This window comes from Chenopodium album, chromosome 26 (assembly GCF_948465745.1).
Source record: "Chenopodium album chromosome 26, dcCheAlbu1.1, whole genome shotgun sequence".
In the NCBI taxonomy this organism is placed as follows: Eukaryota; Viridiplantae; Streptophyta; class Magnoliopsida; order Caryophyllales; family Amaranthaceae; genus Chenopodium; species Chenopodium album.
This window is the reverse complement of record NC_137859.1, coordinates 134006-148551: the sequence shown is the minus strand read 5'-3', so window position 1 is coordinate 148551 and position 14546 is coordinate 134006. Positions and strand designations below refer to the sequence as shown.

Here is a 14546-nt window from a genome sequence, read left to right as displayed (position 1 = left end):
TCACTTTTTTCATTTAAATTATCTTGCATCATAATTGCCACATATAATGATATGCATAATTTTGGTACACGAGTAATGTGTAACATTGTATTTTCTTTGCTAGTCCTTTTCAGAATTTTCTGAAATTAGCTTAAGTTCTACTTTTGAGATTCAAGATCTCTCACTTTGAAAAAGTTTTTAATTGTGTGGTGTCATTTGTAAATATATTAGTTCTTGTTCCTTTTCCCACTTGTGGATTTTATATTTTTTCTCTCATAATTTTGTTTCCCTTATCTATTTCGGATAATATAGTAATCCACTAATCCGTATACTTGAAACATTATACTTTATTCATCAAAAATGTCACTTGACTTTAGATGTCTACATTTAAAGTAACTAGCATTGACCTTTCATAGTCACAAACCTCAAATTGTAATTAGCTAAATTACAAACCTATGTGTAGTAACTAATCAAAATTTTTATCTTAAATTGATCGTTACATTGTCTCAAAGAATAAAATAGCATTAAAATTTCATGAAAAAAAAATGATAGTTATAAAAGCATAAATTCTGCTTATTATTATTTTTTTTTAAAATATACATATTTGAAAAGAAAAAACGCGCACACAAAAAAAAAAAAAAAAAAAAAAAAAAGCAATACTCAATATTTAGGGTCTGTTCGCACTGAACTGAACTACTCTGATTGGAGCTGAGCTGTCCTGAACTGATTGGAGCTAAACTAAACTGAACTGATGAATAGAGCTGAACTGAACTGAATTAATGCCCTTAATCCCATAAAAATTAATTAGATTGCCCAAAACAAAAGCTTCCTTTGAATTTATTTTTTCTATTAAAAATAAAAAAGAATCGTGTGAAATTGTGTGATTAAGAAGGAAATGTGTTGTTTTACAACCTCGATCATGACCCCTAATACAATTTATGACTTGGCTTTTCTTGTACTCCATATTTGTAAGTTCTTGTAAAAAAAAATAATGGTTTACGTATGATAATAGCTTATATTGTTTAAGATTCTTAGAAGACCTTGATTTATTTTGATGTGGGTTGTCTTAGGAATTTAATTATTTTATATTATTATAAGAAAATTCTATAATATATATTTAACATAAAACTGATTAAATTTCTATTTTACACCGAATACCTCTTTACTAGATATTATTTAGTTAAAGACACCACAAAATACTTGTATATATTAATATAAAGTATTATACTACATACCTTCGTTTCATACGAATTATTTTCCGTATAGTACGACGTAATCCAAGTATTTCTTAATATAAGACAAAGTTGTGCATGTGTTATCAAGTTAGTAGGCATGATCTACGGATGAGCATGTGTTTAATCTTGAAAACAAGCAAATCTAATCGATGCAAAATGCTAATCAGATCATCTTTTTGATGCATTATAAAAATCTAATTATTGCATGTGCTTTGAAGTAATTAGGCTCTCAAAATAGCATAATCTCTAGATTAGATATTGTTAATTAAGGAAAGTTGGGGCTAATTGCATTTGACTTAATTTACATTGTTTATTGTTGTCAGTACTCTTTTCAGGTTGTGGTGTCCAATAACAGGTATTGGATAATGATGTACCAATAACAATCTTTCTAGCTTCAGTGACGTGTTTAAATTACCAATAATAGTAAAAAGAAGAGTTATTATTAGGATAAAGACTCGTTTTCTTAGTGACACTCTTTTGACTTCATTAGCAGGACGCGAGGCAAGGCTTATCTGCTCGGGATAAAAAATGCATGGGGAAGAAGGTAAGATTAACCCCGAAAAAAGTGATCCAAAAATGGATTTGACCTGCCGGATCCGGGAAGGCGATGGATTTGCCCAGGTTCGGAATGTGCCCGAGTTGGAGAGATCTGACCCTTGGGTTTAAGCTGATGCTTGCCTTGCTTCCTTAGCTTTTCTGGTAGGAAATGGGATGAGGGCGTTCCTTTCCTGCCTCCTTCGATAAGGAAGGCCAGTTTGTCTTTTCATTTTTCTCCAAAGCTGGCGGGCAAAAAGTTTCGGTTACTGAAGGTAAGAGGACGGAAGAGCCTAAGCCAGGAGCCTCCTCTCCTTGCGGCAGGTGCCCCGGGGTCCGGTCGGTCGATGGTGCAGCGGAGGCATTTCCCTCGTTATCTGAAGCAAAAAAAAGCAAAGAAAGACAAGGCATATGAGAAAGCAGTGAGTTCCTAACCAGAAACAACCTGACCTGCCATGAAGCATTTTAGCAAAAACATTCCCCTCATTCAAAGGAAAGAAAGATGAAAGTTGAATAATAGCTGCCGGCTCCCTTTAACACCAACGGTAGATAGGCTCAAAGCGCCTTTCTATAATATAAGGCGTCTCGTCTCGGACGTTCTTCGCATGCCTACAGCCCTTTCCTCTGCCGGGGACTTCCACGAAATGAAAACGGGCGGCATCGTCGTATGCTCGACATTTGTTGCCCTGGTTATGCCCCAGTCGGTATGCCCAGGCAATCCTTACCCGAACCCGAATAGCATAGTGGCAGGCGGATCACCAGTGGGGAATATAAAAATGTCTTGCTTTCATAATTAAGTCTCGTACTTAAATTTTACTTCGATGTTTCAAGTAGAGGTGGTTATTGGATAGGGTAGCCCAATGATAACAGGGTCAGGGCCAAGCTTATAGGGCTTTTAATGGACAGGGCTATTAATGGACAGGGTCCTTATTGGGTAGGGTCAATATAGGGCCAACATGTTTTTCCAATTTAGTTGATAAAGAAAATACATAATGTAAAAATAATTATATAGATTAATTTGTATTCATATGTATTTAATAATGTCTTTGTCCAATATTTATTTTAATTGATATTTTGTAGGCCCGCCCATTATCGACCTGCGACCCGCATTGGTCCGACCCTATAAAATGTGACCCTCTTTGACCCTGACCCGCAACCGACCTGCACCGACCCTGACCCGACCCGCCCAATAACCAGGTCTAGTTTCAAGTACATTGTATTTATGATCTCCCACAATATTGAAAAAATAAATAAATAAATAAAAAATCTAGAATTGAGGTAATTAAACAACCTAACAAGAAAAGTAGGACTATATTTAAGAGGTGAAGGGAATAGCTATTTGTCTTATGTTTGCTAGTAATTTGAACTACTCTTTATGTATGAAGTGCATAGTATTAAATAAAGAGTAAATACAAGGTCATTTTTATTTATGAATTGTTGGTTTTAATGGATTGAATTCTAAAACTCAATGAAGAAAAAGCAATATATAAATTATCCATGTATTTAAAGTAAGAAATAAAAGTGAGACAGTGTTCATACAATATAACATATAATTTAATATAATACTTCCTCCGTTAACTATTATTTGCAACATATACTATAAATGAATGTTAATTATTATGTGTAACATATGTTTTCTTTCCTTTTTAGGTTATCATTTCTCTTTATCTCTCTCCTCATCACATGCACCCAACTTTTTCTCTCTCGATTTTACACTCACAAACAAATTTTGCCTAGGAGTCCGCAAACACCCCCTTTATTACAAATAATAGTTAATGGAAAAAATACACAGTATTATTTATAGTTCGGTCCAAATGAAGACGTTTTTAAAGTAAAAGATAAGTCTTATACCGCTAATTTTTGTTGACACACTTATACCGCTAATTTGACTAAATAAAAGAAGGGATAAAATCAATAATTCCACCTCTTATTTACGTGGGATTATAGTAGGGCGGTTAGCCGATTTCATACCCATTTTGTCCAATGGGAATCATGCTTCGTGTAAAATATTCACAAAACTAAAATCAAATATCATAAAGCACAAAATAAAGCTAAGAGAGCAGCTATATTTTGACTTCAATAATCACTTCATGACTTATAAATTAAAGCATACAACAAATTAAACAACTTCGTCTATTTTGTACTCTGTATCTCATAATACTTTACCATCGTATTTCGATCTCTAACATTCAACATCTTAAATCATTTATTAGGAACCATTATAAATAATAAAATGAACTTATTGGAGCTTAATTGAACTGAAATGAGCTGAAATGAATATTTTATGAGAGAGGGAAATTGAAAACTGAACTGGATTGAACTAATTGGAGCTGAATTGAACTGATTAGAGCTGAAGTGAACTGAACTGAAATTAGGTAAATGTGAACAGGCCTTAAAACGTACCAAAATAGTAAGGATATACGAAATACTCGTATATATATTATATAAATACATGACCGTATTTCAGTTCACACGTTGAAAACTAGGAATCGTGGAATTATACAAAATCACAAGATTTCAATGCCTAGTAGCCTACAGCCATTGTGCCAATTATTATTATTATTATTTAACTACTACCAGTATTATTTAATAAAAAAATAATAAAAAAATAAATAAATAAAAAGCTACTACCAGTATTATACTAGCTATGTATATACATACAACATAAAGTATATATATTTATTATTTATTTATTAAAGTTACAGATTTACAGGATTGATATTTTATTTTATTACATTGGAAAAAGATAATTACGGAGTACATGTCATCCACCAATAGAACAACAACAACTTGCTTCAAAAAAAAAAAAAAATCTTTCATACAAAATTATACTCCACCGTTTTTGAATACTTGCTCCACTTTTTTTTTCGGCCGTTTTTAAATATCTAATTCATTTCTCTCACCAGTGGACCCAACAAATATCATATTTTATAAATTTTACTACTTTTGCTTTTTACAATTTTTTTATTTTTCCACCAACTCTATTACCTTCATATTTTATTATTTTCTTCAATTTCTCCTAAAACTCCGCACATGAAGAAATGAAATAAGTATTTAAAAACGGAGGGAGCACTTCGTAATGAGCAATGGGCAGAATCCCTTGTGTCGGTCAAAACCTCTTCCCCGTGGAATAAAATTTGCAATTTATGTCGGTGAAATTCATCACCTTTCAACTAAGTTTATATTTTAAAATAGAATTATTTTTTATAAGGTTAATTGAATTGCGTATTTAACAACGAATTCAAATCAGTCACCCTATATATAATCTATCATACAAGTACATATTAATTGTACATCAACTTCATCACATCATATTTCCTCAAAACAAAAAAAAAACTTCAGCACATCATATTCCTGAAATTCTGAAAAGGCTAGATAAGTCCAATACGACTGTACGAGGGTATACCAAATGAAAATTATTCCATCTCCTTTTTTTTTTTTTTTTTTTGGTTTGTAATAACAATCCAATATAAAATTAAGTTTAGTTGACTGATTAAACTCCTTCATACATACACACACACATATATATATATATCAAATTTATGGAATGTGTTATGTGTATAAGTGTATTGTATTAAATCATAAATACGTAGAATATTATAATAAATTAATGTACAAACACGATTCAAAACCCTTAAAATATACTACGTATAGTTTGGTTCTCTCTTATTCAAATATCTTTTGTTTTGCCTAAGATGCTTATATATCGGAGTAATATATAGCCAAAAGTCATACTCCCTCCGTCCCCTTTTGATAGTCACTTATGTACATTTTTCACGGGAATTAATAAACACAAAAATAAATAGTAAAAGTACATTGAAAAAGTAAATTGACATTGGGTATGCAAAAAAGTAGAGAGAAAAAGTAATAAAAGTACATGGGAAAACAAAATTTACATGGAAAAGCTAAATTTGCACAAATATTATTACAAATTGGAGGAAATTTTGGTAAAAAATTAATATTAATAGTTGTTGGAAAAAGCAAATGGGGTGAATATTTTGGGAGTAAATTTGCCCTTAAGGGACTATCAAAAGGGGATGGAGGGAGTAAATTATTTGGTTAATGGTTTATTGCTACACGTGATAAACGGACACTAGCTAGATACAAGACAAGACCGGCACCGTACTTATCCTTTGTCGAAAGGGGCAGATGATCAGATCGATCAATGTTAGATGCGTATGCATGCTTATTTAACTTAATTAGATTTCTTTGCTTATTACTCCATAATTAGTGGCATGGGCAAAAGTCAATGGTGGTGAGCTACTTATTTAACGCTGTCTTAAAGTTTGAGATCCTGTTTTACAAAATTATTTTGACCAAAATATGATGTGGAGTTAAAGGGACTAGTTGTAAAATGTTTTGTAAAGTCGTAAACAAATATCAGTACCATCGATCTGTACTTGGAAGGTGGTAAGCCTAAGGCCTAAGGGCATGGAGGTATATTTAATTGCTGACTTAGAATTCATCGTCTAATTAAATATAATACGAGTAATTAGTACTCCTAAAAATAATCTTTAAGTAAAGTTGTGGGAAAACCAATTCAAACATCTAAGTATATTATTTGATCCAAGATCTAAATTGTAAGAACTGCAATTTAGTGTAAGGGTATCGAAGGGAAGTAACATGGCGTCTGCCGTCTGGAGCGCGTTGTAGCCGTTGGACAATTCGTTAATACAAGAAATAATCAACTTGCATTGTTAAATTATTGGAACTACTAGAGTGTACATTTGCATGGGATACATATTACACGAATAATACTATATAATATAAGAATTGTTTACGAGTATAAAAAAAATGATGATATAAATTTAATGGCTTTGGAGGATAACAATGTAATGTTAGAAGATTTTTTACGTAGTATTTTTTTAAAAAAATTTATTTTAAAGGATTATAGAGCAAAAGCTATGTGAAAAATAATGGGAAATTTTATTAGAAAAAAAAAACAGGAAATAAAGTGCACAAAATTTAAATAATATAATATTATTGGAGTGAAGAATTAGGATATTGATAAGTCACACCATGTGACCACTTGTAAAAGAACAAATTAAATTCTATAACAGTTATGAAGTAACCCTTAAATTATAACACTGAATGAGTAACCCCTATAATACTAACGAATAGTAACCCTATGATGACTGGCCACATGGTGTTGCTAACCACTTATAAGAAATAATATATAACTTGTTTTAACATGATAAAATTATAATATAACTTAATATTTCATCAAATTATTAACTTTTTAAGTTTTTAATCTTTTATTTATTTGATATAACAAATAAATTATATGGTTTATATCTAATCTTGCTTCAAAAAAAAAAAAAAAAAATCTTATCATTATTCATTACACTAAATTCAAGGTGAGGGGGGAGGGGGTGTGAGGGATAAACTTTTCAACGCCTAAGGAAAGGTAATACTTGCATGAGTTCGTTTACTACAATTTGAAAACTATAATTAACATCTAATAATTTTTGTTTGAATTTTGAAAACCCAAGGCCTCACTTATCTCTCATATTAGCTAATGCTAATACTTGCATGAGTCGTTTACTACAATTTGGACTACTACTTTTCAAAGCCGTAAGCATACACCAATACTAGTATCATATCTTATTTCTTTGATATTCTAATTAAATTAGCATAGCCAACAACCATCAACCATGAGGTCATGAGAAACCGATATATAAACTTTGACCATTGACTAATTGTTTATTTCCCACTTGAAATTTAAAAATTACTTGCATAGACATAATTTACAATTCAATTAACCTATGAATTAATAACTATGATTGTATTAATTAACATACAAATCCTTAATTAGCTACATCTCTATCCACTTGCCTTGATGTTTCAACTCCAATACAATATTAACCCCATAAAACCTTCGTGAGGGTCCCACCATCTTTAGGTTTGACCTTTTAATTATTTCATCCTAAAAAACCAATCCACAACGAACTCCCCTATATATATATATACCCAAACGTATATGCATGCAAGCATAATAACATATGGTCCAAACCATATAATATAACTCAAAACCATATTAATTTTTTCCGAAATCTTAATATTCTTCAATTCATATTCATATCAAGCATTACTCATGGCTTTCTATAAGCTACCAAAACAAGTGACTTTGTTACTTGTTTCTCTCCTCTTCCTTGGCTATGGTAGTGCTGTTGAGCTTCAAGCCGCGGAATCTCCACCTTCGGGTGATCCTTATCGAACCGCCTACCATTTTCAACCTCGTAAGAATTGGATCAATGGTACGTTTCAAAAACACTTTTTTTTTTTTTTTTTTTGTATTAACATTAATTAATCAAGTTAGTTAAATTACTTAAATATGTATATATCCAGGTGATGAATGCTGATTGTTTTTTCATGATCAAGCTTAACATCTTTTTTTTATTTTTTCCATGTTTGATATGTGCTGGTGGAATGCGTAACTGGATGGATTATTGTGTATATTTGCAGATCCGAATGGTTAGTTTTTCTAACCTTGTGCTTCTATTTTGTTTGTACATAATATAAAGTCAACATCTTACATATAAACTTGATCAAGTACAAAGTTTTAGTTTACTTTAGATTCTTCTCTACTAGTGTATAAATCCCTTATTTAAATATTAAAAAATTGTGTGATAGGTTTTTTTTTTTTTTTTTTTTTTTTTTTTTTTTTTTTTTTTTTAATTAACAAGATCGAATCTCAAAACTTTGTCTAATATTTAACCAGAAACATAAATATTAAAGCAATATCTTGAGTGCATATTACTTCAAATAATACATTAAAAAGTAAAAGAATTAACTACTCTGTCCGCCATAACACACTTTAGTTATTCTCAACATCATTTGTGAATCAAAACTTTGTCTAAAATTCTAACCAGAAACATACCTATTAAAGCAATATCTTAAGTGCACATTATTCATACAATACACTAAAAGTAAATAAATTACTAGTCCATCGACCATAACACTTTAGTTATATTCGTAACGACATTTACGAATCACTGAAAGCATGGTAACTCACAAAAAGATTAATTAAAACCTATTATTATGGTAACTCACATAATATTTTTATACATAGTTGAAAAAAATGGAGTTCCTTTTTATGAATTGTGAAGTTTACAATTATGCCAAAGTGTAGGAATTAACAAAACCTACCTACCAATATTGCTTAAATAAAGTTCTTGAATATATAAATGTGAAAACTCACAAAGCCACCGCATGAGTATAGCCTTTACATTGACAAGCTGTCACAAAGTGGCGACCTTTTTGGATCTTGTGACTTAGTTTTGGCCATTCATTATTCAATCGTATCATTTTATAAAGCAACTTTCTGTCTGTTTTCCTAGTGTTTCAATTACTACGTACATAAATTATCAATTTCTAATCTTTCTTTTACTAATAAACTTCAAATTTCATTTTTAATCTTCTTCTTCTAATTTATAAAACCATATCTTATTTGATAGGGAATTTCGTGTAGAAGATAAACTTGTTTAATATGTTGGCTAAATAAATTTTATTTATAGTAGTTGATTAAAGATGTTTACTTATTTATGTATCATTGACTTTTCCACATATGTTGGCAAAATTTTCTTCTTAATTTCATTACATGTAGCTTCTGTTATAATCTTTGTTTGACATTGAAGACTACTAAATTACATTAAAACTGTCAATTTCACTAACTTTTTTTTTTCCTGGATATTTTCGAACATTACCACACTGACACATATATTGCTAAAAGCTATAAAATTATCAATGTGTACGCATACCATATACATGCTAGCTAATAAGAATGTACTAATTGTTACAATGAGATGAAAGGATGCCTATCGGGTCAATATAGTTTACTTTAGCTGTTAATTATACTATCGAGAGTATAAGGTTTTATTCAACAATTAAATTAACAGTCAGCTTGGACTAATTAATAGGATATCATTTGCAATTTGCAACACTAATATAATTAGGGTGCACATTATAGGAAAACTAATTTTATCGTTTATTTACTCCATGTATATATTTTTTAAGATGTTCGGAAAAAGAATTCTAATATATAGTATTTTAATTATATTTGTGTTTTTTTTTTTTGTAGGGCCGATGTTATACAAAGGCATATATCACCTATTTTATCAATACAACCCGAACGGTGTAGTATGGGGCCCACCTGTTTGGGGTCACTCAACATCGACGGATCAAGTAAACTGGACACCACAACCATTAACAATGGAGCCAGAAATGGCTTCCAATATTAATGGAAGTTGGTCAGGGTCAGCCACAATACTCCCAGGAAATAAACCAGCAATCCTCTTCACTGGACTTGACCCAAAATATGAACAAGTCCAAGTTTTAGCCTACCCTAAAGACATAAAAGACCCTTATCTTAAAGAATGGTTTTTGACACCCCAAAATCCAGTCATGTTCCCTACCCCACAAAATCAAATTAATGCCACCTCATTTAGGGACCCCACGACTGCTTGGACGTTGCCGGATGGCAGATGGAGAGTGCTCGTCGGAAGCAAACGAGGACAGCGTGGATTATCCTTGTTATTTAGAAGCAAAGATTTTGTTCATTGGGTTCAAGCTAAACACCCTTTATATTCTTATAAACTTAGTGGTATGTGGGAATGTCCTGATTTTTTTCCCGTTTATGCTAACGGTAACACCATGGGTGTTGATACTTCTGTAATTGGTCGTAACGTTAAGCACGTGCTTAAAGTTAGCTTGGATATTAGTAAGCATGATGTTTATACAATTGGAGGTTATAATACTACCAAGGATGCGTACACCCCTGATGTGGGTTACATGAACGAGTCAAGTTTAAGGTATGATTATGGGAAATATTACGCGTCTAAGACATTTTTCGACTATGCTAAGAAGGAGAGGATTTTGCTTGGTTGGGCTAATGAGTCTTCTAGTGTTGAAGATGACACTAAAAAGGGATGGTCCGGGATCCACGTAAGATTTTTCTATTCATTTTATTTTTGATGTGTTAACATTATGTACGTAGTATAAAGAATACTCCGCAATATATTTGGGTACTGAATACAATTTTCAATCTGAAAATGCAGACAATTCCAAGAAGGATTTGGCTTGACAAATCAGGGAGGCAGTTGATTCAATGGCCAATTTCAAATATTGAAAAATTGAGACAAAATCCCGTCAAATTATACGGCAAATTGATCAAAGGAGGATCACTAAATGAAGTCACTGGCATCACCGCAGCACAGGTATAAATAGGACTACACCTTCATCGTCAATTAACATAAATACTAATATAGTCACGTACTGTCGTTGTAATTTCAAAATTAATAGTTACATGTACTATTTCATGACACTCAATATTTACTTGGTATAAACAGGCGGATGTAGAGGTATTATTCAAAATCAAGGACTTGAAGAACGTGGAGAAGTTTGATGCAAGTTGGACTGATCCACAGTTGGTTTGTAGCAAAAAGGGGGCTACAGTCAAAGGTGGGCTTGGACCATTTGGGCTTATGACTTTGGCATCCAAGGGCTTAAAAGAGTACACGGCTGTTTTCTTCAGAATTTTCAAAGCCTACGACAATAAATTTGTTGTCCTTATGTGCAGTGACCAAAGCAGGTTTATTTCTTTCTAATCTGTAGTTTGACCAATCAAATTTAATAATAATCTAAAGTTAAGGGATGTATGTGTGATTAGATGTGTATTAACTGTTTTGTATAATGTTTGTAGGTCTTCTCTAAATCCAACTAACGACAAAACAACTTATGGAACTTTTGTGGATGTGAATCCAGTTCTTGAAGGCTTGTCTTTGAGAGTTTTGGTAAGTAATAGTTTTTATGTGCTCTATAATTTTTCAAATTGCTTAATGGTACTTTGCATATGATAAATATATTATGTACAAAGTGACAACATTTATTTTTTATATCGATAAATTGTTATGTGCATTTTAGAGTATGTGCTTTCAGAAAATGTCAGAACAATCTTAGGAGTTGTTCTAAGGAAACCTAAAATGTACTTGGTTTTAATTATATATATATATCAAGGTTTTAATTGATATGTTGATTTTATGCGTGACAGATTGATCACTCAGTAGTGGAGAGCTTCGGAGCAAAAGGAAAGAATGTGATAACATCAAGGGTATATCCCACGTTGGCAATCAATGAAAAGGCTCATTTATATGTGTTCAACAAAGGAACATCAGATGTTGAAATCACTGGACTAACTGCTTGGAGTATGAAGAAAGCTTCTATTGCTTAAGTCGAATTAAATCAAATTTAGCTCACTTACAAATCAATTTACCGGATTTTTTAGAAAGATCATATGTTGATTTTTTTTTTTTTTTTCTTGTTCTTGTATTCGTTTACATAATTATACTGTTGATTGAAGAGTAAAAACATGCACACGGTAAAAGGCAAATGTCAATATACATCTGTATGATTATCTTTTTCTTTGGAGTACTGACAATTATAATTAATAAGTAACATCTTGCGGCATATTAATAAGTAACATCTTGCGGCATATTATATACTGACCAAGTCGGGTTATGTTCAAGTCAATAATTTACAGGTTACAATCAGGTCGGGTCATTTTCACGTCAGGTCATATTCGAGTTCAACTAACTATAAATGGATAATTATCATTTTTATCAAGATAACTATTTTCTTTGACTATAATATTTATGGCAAATGCTAGGGAACTATAGTCTATAATTTAGTGAAAATTTCATCATGCACCCACGTGTACCATACTCATTGTACACCTAGTCAAAATACAAGAATTATAAAAATGTGGAAAGAACATTGTTTACAACTACAAAGTACACGTGAAAAAAAAATTCAAAATGATTCTCTCCTTGATTTAAGGGATTGATTTATTATTTTAATTCCTTGATTTATGAAATTGATTTATTATTTACTTTTATATCACTTCTAATAAACAAAATTTCATTTTTTGTTAAGAGTGAGAAATTGAGTTTATATAGAGAGAAATCATAATAAAATTTGAATTTTGAAGAGATTTAATGAAATTCCGGAGTTAATTATATCACATTGATGAATCTTTTAATTGAAAGATGTAATTGATGAATTCCTTGTTGAGGGAAAAGGTAATTTACAATTTCTTTATCTTCTTTTTATCTACTTCTCTATTCTAGTGTTATATTTTCTAAGGTTGAAGATGATGTTCTTTATATTATGATAAATATGTAATTGGAATGAAATATGTTTCTGGAGTTTAATCAACATGTTCTTTAAGTCTATACTATATGTTCTTTACGTTACAAACAATGTTTATTAAGGTATATAAATTAATTGTGTTCTTTGGGTATCAATAATACAAATTATGCTCTTTTTACTTAAAAAGTAGTATATTTTTAAATTTTGAATTTTGAATTTTTGAAATTTAAAAATGAAATTTTGAATTATATTTGAGCGAAAATAGTTGTAAATAGAAGAATTTTTTATATTTGAAATGATTTGAATTAAAATTTTTGGTAAAAATCAATTAATAGTTATCTTTTACCTTATTTTGAAAACTATGCTAAGAAATTATTGTGTTCTTTATTTTTCAATAATATGTTCCTTTATATATTCAAGATGTTCTTTATAATTATGTACTATATTCTTTCTGCTTTAATTCGGGTGTACCATGTGCATGGTACACCCGGGTGTACAAACCACCAATTGTAATTTAGGAAGATAATTATCTCCTTTGACCATACAACAAATATATACTATATTTAACTCTTAAATTTGAGGATGATGCTCCTTTCTTTTGCTGGCCTGGACCGACTTGGTCTCCGTAGACAAAATGCTTTGATCAACAATAATAAGGTGGTCTAAATTGCATTTAAGGTGATTTTAAATCAGGTCAGGAATAATTTGGTTTGAATTTCGGTCAGGTCAATAACAAGTCGTGTTAATTTCGAGTCGGGTTAGTAACAGATCGGGTTGAATTTTTGAATCGAGTAAGTAAAAGGTCTGGTAAAATTTGGGTCGGGTCAATAACAAGTCATGTTTAATTTGGGTCAAGTCAATAACAAGTCGGGTTGATTACGGGTCGGGTTTATAACAGGTTGGGTTAAATTCGGGTCGGTTAGGAACGGGTCGAGATGAATTCAGGTCAGGTCAGTAACAAGTCGGGTTAAATTCGGGTTATAAAGGGTTAAAACGGGTTTGGGTCAATTTCGGTTCAAATCGGGTTCGGTGCAGGTTAATTAAATTGGCCGTTGTAAACTGGTAAATCGGTGCAAGTTGTGAACCGGTAAATTGGCTGTTTAAAAGAAAAATTGGATGGTTCCACCTACCCAATTGGACTCCCGGAGGGTATTAGGGACCATGATAAACATTTCGGGAATTTTTATTCTGGGCGAAATAAAAGTCAAAAAATTTCAAAATTAAAGGCTAATGTCCACGCTTTTGAGAATATTTGGAGGTTTCGGGGCCCGGTGTCGCAAAATCTTGATATTTTAGGGAATACATCTGGGGGTCATAAAATGCCATTCGGAACCATATATGATCATTATATGTTGTCATAGATGTTCGTGATAGGCTTGAGTTAATGAAATCAGTGCAAGTTGTAAACCGGTAAATTGGTCGTTTAAAGGCAAATTGGATGGTTCCACCCACCCAATTGGACTCCCGGAGAGTATTAGGGACCATGGTAAACATTTTGGCAAATTTTTTTTTCCGGGCAGAAAAAGTTAAAAAATTCCAAAATTGAATGCTAATATCTACGCTTTTTGAGAAATTTTGTAGGTTTCAGGGCCCGGTGTCGAAAAGACTTGAGATTTTAGGGGGTACATCTCGAGGTCATATAATTCCGTTTGG

The 14546-nt window shown here is 31.6% G+C and overlaps 1 protein-coding gene across 1 annotated transcript; it reads left to right on the top strand.

Annotated features, from left to right (window-relative positions):
• The first annotated feature begins 7759 nt into the window (after positions 1-7759).
• On the top strand, positions 7760-12167 carry LOC145618629 (fructan 6-exohydrolase-like). Its single transcript, XM_081673402.1, has 7 exons — positions 7760-8005; positions 8214-8222; positions 9829-10691; positions 10805-10963; positions 11096-11337; positions 11449-11539; positions 11797-12167. Exons 1-7 carry the CDS (start codon positions 7843-7845, stop codon positions 11974-11976), a joined length of 1707 nt encoding a protein of 568 aa, XP_081529528.1. The 5' UTR covers positions 7760-7842; the 3' UTR covers positions 11977-12167.
• Positions 12168-14546: the final 2379 nt, after the last annotated feature.

Bases quoted from the DNA above. Each gene is read 5' to 3' on its own strand.
- LOC145618629 (XM_081673402.1), top strand. From the start codon at position 7,843: ATGGCTTTCTATAAGCTACCAAAACAAGTGACTTTGTTACTTGTTTCT. The intron at 10,692-10,804 runs GTAAGATTTTTC...CTGAAAATGCAG, and splicing joins AGGGATGGTCCGGGATCCAC to ACAATTCCAAGAAGGATTTG. The intron at 11,540-11,796 runs GTAAGTAATAGT...TATGCGTGACAG, and splicing joins GCTTGTCTTTGAGAGTTTTG to ATTGATCACTCAGTAGTGGA.